This window comes from Oryx dammah, unplaced genomic scaffold (genome assembly GCF_014754425.2).
Source record: "Oryx dammah isolate SB20612 unplaced genomic scaffold, SCBI_Odam_1.1 HiC_scaffold_19, whole genome shotgun sequence".
Classification (NCBI taxonomy): domain Eukaryota; kingdom Metazoa; phylum Chordata; class Mammalia; order Artiodactyla; family Bovidae; genus Oryx; species Oryx dammah.
The window spans coordinates 72,562,134-72,576,965 of NW_024070203.1; the positions used below are offsets into that span (position 1 = coordinate 72,562,134).

General features: G+C 36.5%; 1 protein-coding gene across 31 annotated transcripts in view; it reads right to left on the bottom strand.

Annotated features, from left to right (window-relative positions):
- RIMS2 (regulating synaptic membrane exocytosis 2) overlaps window positions 1-14,832 on the bottom strand; it is a 592,497-nt gene that overhangs the window by 475,809 nt on the left and 101,856 nt on the right. For 20 of the 31 annotated variants that reach the window (XM_040261926.1, XM_040261925.1, XM_040261923.1 and 17 more), the window contains exons 1-2: window positions 7,966-7,994; window positions 7,478-7,564 (exon numbers count right to left, since the gene is read on the bottom strand). The exons of 6 other annotated variants lie outside the window; for them this stretch is intronic. Coding sequence is in view for 4 of the 25 variants with exons in the window: in XM_040261945.1 (XP_040117879.1) it covers window positions 7,478-7,564; window positions 7,966-7,998 (120 nt within the window). In the remaining 21 variants the exon portion in view is untranslated. Of the gene's footprint in view, window positions 1-7,477; window positions 7,565-7,965; window positions 8,000-14,832 lie in introns of those variants that run through there. 5 more of the 31 variants (XM_040261945.1, XM_040261942.1, XM_040261937.1 and 2 more) reach the window with 2 other exon arrangements.

A 14,832-nucleotide genomic window follows, 5' to 3' on the forward strand; every position in this document is an offset into this window, starting at 1 on the left:
TACTAGAGTGCCATACAGTCTTGAGAATGAATGTAATACAACTAGATGTAATCATATGAATGGAACTCACAAACACATTAAACAAAATATTATGGACACAATATACCATATGATTCTATTTGTTTGAAGTCTAAATATAAGTAGGCAAAATATTATGTGGTGTTAAAAAAAATTCAAGTTAAAAAGTCACTTCCAGGGGTGAGAGCGAGCCCTCCGTGGAAGAGAGCATGAGAAAGAGATCCTGGAAGTACGGCAGTGTCCTGCTTTTTGCATTCAGTGATGGTTTCCAGATATATTCACTGTCTGGCGATTGAGTGAGCTATATATTTTCAAACTGTGCACTTATCACTACATATACTACGTTTTAAAAAAAACTTTACTTGGCAATAAGCACTTTGGTACTTTTATCAATTTTTCTAAATGCACTGTCTGAACAAGTGATCTATCATCATCATTTTTCTTTATTTACTGATCCCCTCCCCCCTATTTTTTGTGAATTTAAGGTGGTTCTAACCTAAGGTACACGACAGATGTAGTTAATTTTAGACCACTCAGGCTGAAGAATACCTATGCTGGATCTGGAAACATCTTTATGTGGAGAAGCTGCTTTCACTATATCACAAGTTCGTGTCAACTGCTTTGATCAGTCAAGCACCAATAGCTTACAACAAAACATCTTTGTCCATACCATCCTCAATCTTCAGAAAAATACAAGTAGAATTTTTTTAAGTAAGTGAAAGTGAAGTCACTCAGTCGTGTCCGACTCTTTGGGACCCCACAGACGGTAGCCCACCAGGCTCCCCGTCCATGAGATTCTCCAGGCAAGAGTACTGGAGTGGGTTGCCATTGCCCTCTCCAGGTTTTTAAGTAAAATTAACAGTGCTTTCAATGACCCTTCAAGTTCCATTGTCATTGGCCTTCAAAAGAATAAAATCAATTTTGAGGCAGGTCCATCAGCTTTCTCTTATAACTTGATAATAAGCTGCCCACACATTAAGAAATTTCACTTTTGACCCTAAAATCACCCCCACTGCAAGTTAACAAGATTAAGCAAAGGGATCAGGTTATTCACGTAGTCTTATCAACAACAGGTATAAGCAGGATTTCCAAAACATCCTTCTAAGGGACACTCTATGACATGAAATCTACAGATTTCATCTTCTAAAGAGACAGGACAGAAAAACTACCTCAGGGTTACGATGGAAAAGACTGTAATAAGTCACATTAACAATCAGCACTTCAGCAAAAGCCTCAAAAATGTTGATCCTTAGACTCACGTTTCACAACTAAAAAGACACAAACAATTTTGCATGAACTGTTGGAAATCTGCTCTGTCGGGAGACCTTAAATAAAAGAGTCTTAAGAATCTCCCAGAAATAGCCTTTGGAGAGAAAGAGGTAACCAACTCTTGGACCAAGCAGATAACACACCAAAGTAGACAGCTTCCATCCAAGAACAGAAGAAAGATTTTCTAGTATCTCTGTTCCTCCTTTGAAAAATTACTTTGTTAACTATCTTATTTATTATTGTTCCTTGGAATCGCTAACGTTCAAATAAGGGTTTCTCAGTATGCTTTCATATACTTTCACCGATAACCCATTTTTAACCTTCCTTTCACTGCCACCTGCATCTGTGCAGCCTCAGTTGTGTCTGACTCTTTGAGACCCCGGGGACTGTAGCCCACCAGGCTCCTGCCACCTAGGAGAATGCAAAAATTCTCCTTGTAATCCCACTGACAAAATTGTAGGGGTACTCCCTGAAACACTATATACCATAACTTTTAGTACTGTACCAATTAGACCTTGATCTCAAGTCATTACAGCAGTTTCAGAAGAACCAAGAGTACTAAGAGTGAGGACTGGAGTTATCTTTGCTACAACAGCATTCTTTTGGCAAGTTTTTATCTTTTGGCATCCAGAAATTAACACCTCATTGCAATAAATGAGAATCAAACGAAACCTAACTGCAGTTGATATTACTGTGTGGGTTCAATCACTTGAATTGTGGCTGACTCTTTGGCAACCCCATGCACTACAGCCCCCCAGGCTCCTCTGTCCAGGTAAGAATACTGGAGTGGGTTGGCATTCCTTCCTCCAGGGGATCTTCCTGACCCAGATATCGAACCTGTGTCTCCTGCGTCTCCTGCAGTGCAGGTGGAGTCTTTACCCACTTAGCCACCTGGGAAGCAGTCGATGTTACTAGTGCTCACTATAAATAGAGTTGCCTCTCTTCATGAGGACATGGACCGTCTAGATTTCCTTGCAGTTAGTTAAGAGCCTTGTGACAAGCTTTGGGCAATGAACTGTGAGTAAAGGTAACCTACCTCACTTCCTGTCTTACATAATTAAGAATGAATGTGAGTTCTCCCTTCTCTCTCTCTCGCTCAGATGCAGCAATCCTAATAGCTATGTGTTCTAATTGGCTTGCCAACAAGACGGAAGCAGCCTGGATTGCTAAACTGCCACATGGAAGAGAAGAATTCTAGAATCCCATAAGTAAGTCTTAAATCTTTTCATGGGCTACTGCCCCTGGGCTATGACTGTCACAAATGCTTCTCAGCTTTTTTTTTTTCCTCTTTTGGAGAAACAGGAAGGTTAGAGAGGACTATAATAATTAGGTATTTCTCTACTCTCATGTTGGTTGGGCTCTGGTTAAGTAGTTTCCTTTCAGAATGAAAATCTCTTGGAATATGTCAAAAATGGTTACTTATCCTATCCATTGCTGGAAGTAGGAGGGAATTTTTCACTGAGCTTGAGAATCTGGTAGAGTTCATGGAGGGCTTCCCTGGTGGTTCAGCTGGTAAAGAATCTAGCTGCAATGCAGGAGAGCTGGGTTTGATCCCTGGGTTGGGAAGATTCCCTGGAGAAGGAACAGCTACCCACTCCAGTATTCTGGCCTGGAGAATCTCATGGACTATATACTCCATGGACTTGCAAAGAGTGGGATACAACTAAGCAACTTTCACTTTCTTAGGCTTCCCTGGTAGCTCAGCTGTTTTTAAAGAATCTGCTTGCAATGCAGGAGACCCAAGTTCAATTCCTGGGAAGGGAAGATCCACTGGAGAAGGGACAGGCTACCCACTCCAGTATTCTTGGGCTTCCCTGGTGGCTCAGCTGGTAACGAATCCACCTGCAATGCGGGAGACCTGGGTTCCATTCCTAGGTTGGGAAGATCCACTGGAAAAGGAGTGGCTACCCACTCGAGTATTCTGGCCTGGAAAATTCCAGGGACTGTATAGTCCATGGACTCGCAGAGTCAGACACAACTGAGTGACTTTCACTTTTACATTCATGGAAGTAAAACTCATAAAACTAGGTTGGGGGCTCCCTGAAAGCTGGACTTCCAGGAATTTTTAACTCCTAAGTTAGTCTACACTCAGCTTTCCATATTTCAACAATTTCCTACCAGTTATTGGTCCCAGTGGGTTCTACTCCTAGAAATTCTCTCTATTTACCTCTTCTTTCAGTTGTCAAGGCACTGATTTGACCTCACTTTTCTGATGGATCAAAGAAGAGTTGATTTTCAGTTTGTTCCATTTATCCAGCTCTTTTCTTATAAGGATAGGAGTGACAGCTTCCAAATTCTTTTTACATCAAGGAGGAAACCAGAAATCTCCACAATATTGTTTTTAATTACTTATCAGCATGTTTGAATGTCAAACTTTTGAGAGCAGGAACCATAGTCCTTTTATCCCTGGATTCCTAGTAACCTGAATTGTTCTGGGCACATCAGTCTTGGACATTCTTATCTGCTCTTCATCACACACTCTCTCACTGGGTCAGCTTATCTACTCTTCTAGCTTTATACACCATACTGACAACTCCAAAAGTTTTATTTCCAGTTAATCCATATCTTTCCTTTAAAGCTGGTTGACTTATTAGCATCTCAGACTTCTAAAATTTAAAACTTCAGTTTTAATTTCTACTTCTAACCTGTTCACCCTTTCTGCTTTTTGATCACAGTAAATGGTATCACCATCCAATAAATTCTTCCAGTCAGAAATCTCTTCGGTTCTTTCATCTTCCTTATTAACTTCCTCTAAATCTACTCCACTAACAAATTATGTCATTTCAACCCCCAAAATATATCCCCAATCCACTTCCCTCCCTCTTCGGTGCAATCAACCTGGTCCAAGCCATCATAATCTCTAGCCAAGTCCTTCACAAAAGCCTCCTCACTACTCTCTCAACGTCCATCCTCACGCACGCTATCCATAGAACAGCCACATTGATTTTTATACATAAATTAAATCATATCACTCTCATGTCTACAATTGTTCAGTATGTTCCCTTTATACTGAGATTCAGATCTACACTCCCTCTCACTCTCCAGAAAAACCCTGCCCTGTCCGAGTTCTACACCTGGTCTCACATTCCCTTTTGTCCACTACATTCCAGCCACACTAGTCGTCTTTGTGTCTCTCAAACCCTTTGCTACTTAAAAACTTTCACCTGTGATGTTCTCTAAGCTTAAAAAATTCTTCCCCTTACCATTTTTTTTCCTATCAAAATACCTCATTATCAAAGACAATAGATTACTATATTAAGTGGCCATCTCATTCTGACTCACATTTTAGGTTTTCCTACTATTTCAAAAGTACATTTATTATTTAACATGTCACAACCTGAATAAAACATGAATGTTCAAAATCAAACTAATCCAATTGGTTAGTTTAATTAATTTGTATCTTTGATACTAAGTTACATATTGGGAGCACCAAGTTAAAATAATAGTTGCATTAAAAATCATTTATATTTTTTCCGAGTATACCCTTTTTAATTATTCAAAGACTTGTTTTACATTCTACATATAATGTATATTACATTGCCTTACAGACAATTATATTTTGATATTAAAGAAAAAAGTAGTGAAAGAAAGAAAAGAATTGAAAATTATTTAATTTGTATATTAGGCAATTTCTGCAAAGGCTGAATGAACTGACAACTGAAAATCAGCTCAATCCATTTTCTATACTTTAATATTTATGGAAAGTCAAAGTTGGATACATTATTCTACTTATATCTACATTTTCACATGAAATACCCAAATCAAAATTAATTACATTCAAAATCCAAAATTACATTCATGTTACATTTTTTTTAAACACCTATGAAATAAACAAACTTCGAAATTACAGATGTCAAAGAACCTACATCATTAAACTTTTAAATAATCACAACATGGGATTTACAGAAATTCATTAAAGTGAAATTACTATTCAGGAAATATTAGATTTTCAATACTGACAGAATACTTACTTATTCTACTATGAAAATGTTTATACAAAATGTGAAAAGCATAAGTTGTACTTTCTGACATTTATAAATTAAAATAAATTCCTAGAATACAATGCTCCAAAATAATTTAACAGATAAGTGAACAAGCAGATTGGATGTTAGACCACTCAAATGGTAGTCAAAGAGAGAAAACTTGAGATGATTCGGAAATAAGAAATCCCAGACTCTGATTGAAAAGAAGATGAATTAAAGAAGATTCAGAAGAAAACCTCATCTGTAGATCAGAAAGATAAAAGGAAAGCTACTAAAAGCTTATGTATCAGAAATCTTTAGCACAATAAGACTGTAAGAGGAAGAAAGTAACTATTAAGAGAACCTATTAGTTCTAATTTTTTTAAACTGTATAGGTCACAGAACAAGAAAAATGAATTCGCTGTCCAAGAAACTTTAATGGAATAATATTTATTAATATAGAATTAATTTTTAAAACATCACAAAGTACTAGTCTCTTCTCCTAAAATATTCCTAGCCAAAAATCAAAGCAAATTATATTATTTTTATTTGAAATGAAGCTATTTCATTTCAAATATGCCTTGATCTTTGCTTATGCCAATCAAATGTTATTTTGTTTCAGTAATTAGAAATCACTTTTTAAAGTTACTAACAAAATATCTATTTTATTTAATATCTATTGTAATCTACTAAATAATGTAATTTAATCTTGATTATTTTCTAAAACAAAGAAGATACATAACTGACATCATTTTAAATTGAGACAAAGTTGCATCTAATCATACTTTGCTATTGATTTTACTATATTACCACGTTTCAGTGCCTTAGAGAAAAATCAGCAAAATAATAATATTTTGTGCAATTTTAACACAATTTTTGCTGATTAAAGAAATTATTTCTATCCCTTGGAACACATTATTCTTATATTATAAGAGGATAAAACATATAAAACCAGTTGTGAAGACACATTTATTGAGTTCTTACTGTGGGTCAGGCACTCTGCTAGATGTCAAAGATAAAATGTAGACAAGACAAGCACAGGTCTTGATTTCAACTGGCTTAAATATAGCAGCAGTTTCAACTATACATCTACATTATCAACTATTAGGAGGAGCATATCACAATACAGTTTTCCACTTCAACTGAAACTGAAACACTGACAAAAGTTAAAATAAAATGCATACAGAAAACATAAAATAGATAAGGGAGTACCCTCAACAATAGCAAAACAAAAAGACACTACCTTCTAGCTTGGATTAAAGGCAAAAATATTAATGTTTTTCTGAATGTTTCATCTTAAGGTTCCTGGTAGCTACTCTTGTTCTCTCCTAGAGCTCGTTTCACTTTTCAACCTGCCCATTCCTACAACCAAACCATCTTCTCCATAGACATAATTCCTACTTTTAGAAAGCATAGAGGCTGACTGGTAACAGCATTTCTGAGTAAGATGGCAATTATTATGGGGAGAGTGGAACTTATTCTAGGCACTCTTTCTCACATTCTCCGAGTAACTTCCACTTTACAACATAAATAATATTTCTTGCACAAAGTTAAAAAGATACAAGTATGAACAACTTTTTAAAGAATGTGTTTCAACCTAGAAATAACTGAAATAAATGGAATTGACATATTTTAATGTTTCGGACCAATGTGAGAATAAATTGCTGCATTTCCCATATTATGTTTCATAATCTAATGAAATGTTTAGTGAAAACAGGACTTAGTAGTCACAAAAATTTAGTTAAAATTATATATTCTAACTAACACCTTTGGAGCATATTTAGACACTCAGAAATATTACAATAAAGAAATTCTCCAAGCCTTTAAAAAAAAAAACCTGTATAAACTTAAACAAAGATTGAATTGGGGGCTGCGGTGGGGTGGGTAAATACATCTTATGTCTTCAGGAATTATTTTTGAAAGAAACATGCTTTGGAATATATTGCATTATTGGAGACAATATTTTACTGGATAAATACAGATAATGTAATTTATATTAAAGTTGGGGAGAGAATTACCTCTTTATTCTTACTACCCTATAAATTACCCTTGTTTTCTTTTAATATTTCCATGGGATATGAAAAATAAAAGGTGAAAATATCATATTCATAGTCTAACAATGTTCATTTCTGAGGAATGCTATTTCGAGGGCTGTATTTTAATACCTACTCTTCAGTATGTTATGCTATCAGAGATAATATTTAGTCTGTACAGATCAGCTTACTTACGTCTGGGGCTCCTTTTCATTTTGTTGTTTTTGCTGGGGCTGAAGAACGTTATTTACCAGTTCAGTGATCCCACTAAAGGGAAACCACCTGTTTAAATAAGCAAATAATGTGACTGAATAACCAAATGAATAAAACAACTGTAGGAAAATGTTTTCTTATCCATACTAATAAAAATACACAGGCACAGAAGCTACAGCCAATGGAAATATGAGCTTCAGTTATCATCCAGGCAGTCAGAATATAGGGAAATTAAGTTTGAACACTTAACCAGTCCACAAGCAGGCAGCAAAACACTACATCTAGTCAGTGTATGGATGAAGTAAGAAGCTGCGGGCAGCTCTCTTACAAGCCAGAGAGTCCGAAAGCAGAAGACAGACTAGCTGCAGCCTATCCAGTATTAGTGTGAGCTAATACCATCCAAGGTGCAGAAAGCAGAATGTGGCAAAGGCACAGAGGTCAAGCCTACTGCACTCAATACGTTTACTTACTGTGTCGTCTGTGGTTTGTGTTCTTCTTTGACCCTAAAAAGATAAGTTTGCACAACTGAGTGCACTGTACTGGGAAGAAATTTCTATCTACAGATCTGTGGTCATATAGAAATGAAAAATGAGGTCTGTTACATAGAAAAGCTTAATGCCTTGCCATATATTTGAATTATACATTTGAATTAATATGACACAAAAAGGAAAAGTTGAATCGTTTGTTTTATTAGAGGGCTAATATTAAAATTCTTCTGCTGTCTTAATGATTCCATGATTTGTCCTCAAGTTTTCTGCACACTTGTATTAATATTGAAACTGAAGCATTTAAAATAAAGTATTATATGAAATAGTTACATTTGATCTACTGAAGATGAACAGATTTCCTCTTTATTTTAAAATTTCTTCCTTAATATAATTGAAGTAAAGGTATAAATATTTTAAATAAAATGTGAAGTTTTATAAATGTATTTTTAAAGCCTTCCAAATGGATTTATTTATTTCACAAAGGAGCAGATAAAGAAGTTGGGGAGTTATGCATCCAATAACCTAAAAATAGCTACTAAGATAATTATGTGTATTAAATTTAAAATATTCATAAGCTAAAGTAAATTATTCATATAACTATAAAAGACTAAAAATGCATTTACCCTATAATCAACTCAGTGCTTCACTGTTATAGCTGAACATTTAAAAGTAGAGAAAGCAAAAACACAAGGATAGTGATGCCTCTGAAATGTGGTTTCCCACACTTTGCCTGGGACTGGTCCTGAGAGATAAACCTGTGATAAGTGATCAGTTGATTAGTTTTTACTTTCCCAAAGAAAGACTAAGGATTGGTAACTAAAATGGATCCCCAGAATCTAGGACTTTCATTAGGAAACTAAATTAACATGGTAAATTAAATTCTTTTTAAAATTAAATTGATTTTTTTCCAGTGTGTTTTTATTTTAAACGATCTAATGATTTAATGAAAGGGTATACTCCCATACATTTTTGTGTCTCAATGAATATAACTGGTATTTATATATCTCTATATTAACTAAAAAGAATATCTTCTGTTCTCTGCATAAACTTCAAAAAGTACAACAGTTTTAGCCTACAGCTAAGGTGACATCATTTAGTATTTAAATAGAGATATAACGGAATACTAATAAAGGATTATATTTAGCACCAAATATATAAGCAAACAAATATAAGCAAACTACAGTGATGATCTACCTAGAAAACTTATCATTGTATTTCTTTGAGAATAAGATATAAAAATCTCTTAATGTTTTAGAACAAAATAGGTGCTATATAAGAAAATTTACCAAACCAGCTTATCAAAATGGAGAACAATTCAAGATTATCCTTCACCAAATAATATGTATGTTAAAAACAGAAACATTAAAATAAATTCGTGAAAGAGGAGAAGATATCTGAAGACATCCTAGGTGATTCTCTACAAGAAATCATATTTGCTCTTAATTAGTGATAAACATTTTTAGCATAAACAAATTTATATTAATTATAAATCAGTTTCTAATTTTAAAATGTAAGTTGAAATAATTAACAGACATAAAAGTGTAAATGACCAATTCAAAAATTGTTTATGGGCTTTGTAAAATATATATGAAATATATAAACATTTGCATCAGCTTCCCAAATAAAATTTGTATCACAAAGCATAGCAGTATAAATATTTGTCATCTTTAAATACAATCCTCCTTTTGTCCAATATATTAGATGAAATCAAACCTCAAGAGTATCTGACCACACTTAAAATTCATGCTGAGATAACAGTTTAAGCACTGGTAATATGGAAAAGTAATTATATATGTCTTGGACAGTACCTTAACATTATTAACAATAAACTCCTACATTCCTGCATTCCAGAAACTATATGAGGGGCTTCCAGTTTCCAATAAAATATATAAAGAGCTTGGAAATCATCACTCCCATCCTTACAAGTAAAAATGCTGAACAGACTGAAAATCAACAACTCTTCTTAGTCAACAAACAATTTAGGTCATGGAGTGGGCAAACTGAAAGCTAGAGAAACAGACACATGGATACAGTCTATCACAGTTTACCAACAGGACAAGCCCAGGAGCAGAGGCCCACACACGGGGCCAGTGTCTTTTGACTTTTAACATAACTGACCAACCGTTAGAGACTCTCCTTGGACTAGATAAAAAGTTTAAAATTCCAAGGAGTCCAAGTTTTAGGCATACCATCACACTTCCACAAAGCCCTACCAGCTGCTCGCTGTGAAGATCAGAGAAAAATTGCCTCCAGCATCCAGCAGCAGGAGCAGGGGAAAAAATATTTTTTTGAAATACTCCTAGAGCTCTCTACTCTCTTTAACAATCCTAAATTCAGAGGAAAAAATTCTTAAGAGAGGCTAAACAACTGAACATCTACTTCCACTTTACTGACTACACTAAAGCCTTTGACTGTATGGATCACAACAAACTGTGGAAAATTCTTCAAGAGATGGGAATACCAGATCACCTTACCTGCCTCCTGAGAAATCTGCATGCAGATCAAGAAGCAACAATTAGAACTGGACATGGAAAAACAGACTGGTTCAAAACTGGGAAAGAAGTACATCAAGGCTGTATATTGTTACCCTGCTTATTTAACTTATATATAAAGTACATTATGTGAAATGCCAGGCTGGATGAAGCACAAGCTGGAATCAAGATTGCCGGGAGAAATATCAATAACCTCACAAATGCAGATGATACCACCCTTATGGCAGAAAGCAAAGAGGAACTAAAGAGCCTCTTGATGAAGGTGAAAGAGGAGAGTGAAAAAGTTGGCCTAAAGCTCAACATTCAGAAAAATAAGATCATGGCATCTGGTCCATCACTTCATGGCAAACAGATGGAGAAACAGTGGAAACAGTGACAGACTTTATTTTCTTGGGCCCCAAAATCACTGCAGACAGTGATTTCAGCCATGAAATTAAAAGATTCTTGCTCCTTGGAAGAAACCTATAACCAACCTAGACAGCATATTAAAAACCAGAGACATTACTTTGCCAATAAAGGTCCATATAGTCAAAGCTATGGTTTTTCCAGTAGTCATGTATGGATGTGAGAGTTGGACTATAAAGAAAGCTGAGTGCCAAAGAACTGATGCTTTTGAACTGTGGTGTTGGAGAAGACTCTTGAGAGTCCCCAGGACAGCAAAGAGATCAAACCATGACTGGTTTCCTAAAGGAAATCAACCCTGAATATTCACAGGAAGGACCCATGCTGAAGCTGAAGCTTTGGCCACTGGATGCAAAGAGTTGACTCATTGGAAAAGACTCTGATGCTGCAGAATATTGAAAGAAGGAAGAGAAGGGGACGACAGAGGATGACATGGTTGAATGGCATCACTGACTCAAGGGACATGAGTTTGAGCAAGCCCTGCAAGATGGTGAAGGACGGGGAAGCCTGACGTGCTGCATGCAGTCCATGGGGTCGCAGAGAGACAGACATGAATGAACAACTGAACAACAACAACAAAGCAACTGAAATTTTACCAAAATCAAACAAGCCTGAAGAAGGTAAATACCCATTATAAAATCCTCTAGCCTTTTATGTGGGAGAAGGGCAATACCAAACTACAGCTCCCTCTAGGATTCCTGGGGCTTCCCTGGTGGCTCAGTGGTAAAGAATTTGCCTGCCAATGCAGGAAACATGGGTTTGATCCTTGGGTCAGGAAGATCTCTTGGAGGAAGAAATGGCAACCTGCTCCAGTATTCTTGCCTGGGAAAATCCTATGGACAGAGGAGTCTAGCAGGCTACAGTCCATTGGATCACAAAGAGCTGGACACGACTTAGTGACTGAACAACAACAACAAGGACTACTGAATGACTGTCCCTAGCAACACCTTACCACCAGTCATTAGAATTCCTGAACAGCAATGGGATTACAACTCAAAGAACGGCCAGCTGTAGACACTAGTAAGAAGTCTCTGGGGAAACACAAAACAGGAAGGAAGACAAAAATAAAGACAATAGAAGAGAATAGAAAGCAACAGAAACCTGCCCCCCAGCCCAAACCTAGGCAATCTCTCCCTGATGTAACTGTTTTGGAAATCTGGAGTCTATGAGGGTTTTTAACTTCAGAAGAATGCTAGAACTACACATTGCTGTTAATTTCAGTCAATTCGAGTTCTTAGCATAATAGCAGCTAACCATTCCATACCACCCTGCTCCGTGTAAGGTAGCTGTTTACCTGTTCCTGGAGCAACCTGCCCTCCATTTGGAGGGGCCAGGGTGAGTAAAAATGACCCTGTCCCCCAAATATAAGACTTGTGCTCTGATCACTGGTTATTACTTCTCATCTCGCAGGTGGATATAAAGAGGTAAGTTTTTGTAATCCCCTCATTGTTGCAAATCCCTTCTCCTTTGGTGAAGGTGACACCCAGGATATATTTAAAGGACCAGTGCATTTCTCCCACGACTTTCATTTTTCAATTCCTTCCTGCTTTGGGAGCCAGACTTTAAAGACTGAAACTTAGAGTAATTGGGTACATGAGAAAAAACAGAAAGTGACTACACTTGCCCAGTGAGAGGGGCAAATTCAGAAAAGACTGAGAAGATCTCAAGCTTAAAACACAGCCTAATCCTCAGAAAGACACAACCTACAACTAAAAAAAATACAACTACATAAAAACAATAACAGAAAGTAACAAAAATTAGTGAAGGGGGAAATATGATTTCCAGACTTACCACATATTTATATTAATATGACCACTTTCCTGACTGAGAGCAGGCTGCCCCAAGACATGCACAATGGCATATAGATTATTTTCAATTAAAGCTACTTGACAAACAATGAGAAAAAAATGATACTTAGAGGAAAATAATACTCTGATCCTTCCCTTTCCCCCAAAAGTAAGAAAGAAATCTCCAGTATGAAGGTATTCCCCCATACCCAAAATACAGAAAACATCCTCATCAACAGAATTAGGAAATTCAAGGCAAAAGAAAGCTGTAGAAAAAAAATCTGTGTGACTTCTTCATTGGTCTGCTACTACAAGTAAAGCCCTTTTGTTAACTTGTCAAAAATAACTGTCTATTTGTGTAAAATGAATCTATAAACAGCCTGACTTGGTCACTTTAAGGGTTTCATTTCTATGTGACCTCTAGGCAAACAAATTATTTTTTTTTCCTCCTGTCAATCTGCCTTGTATCAATTTTTAGACCAGACAAATTTCCCCCTTCCCCAAAAAAAGTACAAAAAGTGACATGAAAAATTCACTAGAAGAATGCAAAGGCAGATTTCAAGAGGGAAAAGAAATAATCAGCAAACTTGAAGACGTAACAATAAAATGCACTGAATCTGAAGAACAGAAAGAAAACAGATTGAAGAAAAGACAGTCTAAGGGAACTATGGGACACCGTTAAGTAGATCAACATAGGTTTGTTGCGGGAATTTCAGAAGAAGAGAGAGACAATATTTGCTGAAATAACGGCTAAAAGTTTCCCATATTTGATAAAATACATCAATAGAAACATTCAAGAAGGTCAACATATTCCATATAAGATGAAATCAAAGAGATTCACACCAAGGCACAATAAATGAACTAAATCAAACATATATAGACTATTACCCCAAAAAGAAAATCAAACACATTCTTCTCAAGTGGAAATGGGGCATTTTCCAGGAAAGACCACATGTCAGGCCACTAATTAAGTCTCAGTCGCACAGAGTTGGACACGACTGAAGCGACTTAGCAGCAGCAGCAGCAGACTTTAAAATAGAGAAATCACATAAAGTATCTTCTAAAATATAATATCCTCAGATACACAGATGGTACCACCCTTATGGCTGAAATTAGAGATATCAAGGGAACATTTCATGCAAAGATGGGCTCGATAAAGGACAGAAATGGTATGGACCTAACAGAAGCAGAAGATATTAAGAAGAGGTGGCAAGAATACACGGAAGAACTGTACAAAAAAGATCTTCATGACCCAGATAATCATGATGATGTGATCACTAATCTAGGGCCAGATATCTTGGAATGTGAAGTCAAGTGGGCCTTAGAAAGCATCACTATGAACAAAGCTAGTGGAGATGATAGAATTCCAGTTGAGCTGTTTCAAATCCTGAAAGATGATGCTGTGAAAGTGCTGCACTCAATATGCCAGCAAATTTGGAAAACTCAGCAGTGGCCACAGGACTGGAAAAGCTCAGTTTTCATTCCAATCCCAAAGAAAGGCAATGCCAAAGAATGCTCAAACTACCACACAATTGCACTCATCTCACATGCTAGTAAAGTAATGCTCAAAATTCTCCAAGCCAGGCTTCAGCAATACGTGAACCGTGAACTCCCTGATGTTCAAGCTAGTTTTCAAAAAGGCAGAGGAACCAGAGATCAAATTGCCAACATCCGCTGGATCATCGAAAAAAGCAAGAGAGTTCCAGTAAAACATCTATTTCTGCTTTATTGACTATGCCAAAGCCTTTGACTGTGTGGATCACAATACACTGTGGAAAATTCTGAAAGAGATGGGAATACCAGACCACCTGACCTGCCTCTTGAGAAATCTGTATGCAGGTCAGGAAGCAACAGTTAGAACTGGACATGGAACAACAGACTGGTTCCAAATAGGAAAAGCAGTACGTCCAGGCTGTATATTGTCACCCTGCTTATTTAACTTCTATGCAGAGTACATCAAGAGAAACGCTGGACTGGAAGAAACACAAGCTGGAATCAAGATTGCCGGGAGAAATATCAATAACCTCAGATATGCAGATGACACCACCCTTATGGCAGAAAGTGAAGAGGAACTAAAAAGCCTCTTGATGAAAGTGAAAGAGCAGAGCGAAAAAGTTGGCTTAAAGCTCAACATTCAGAAAATGAAGATCATGGCATCCAGTCCCATC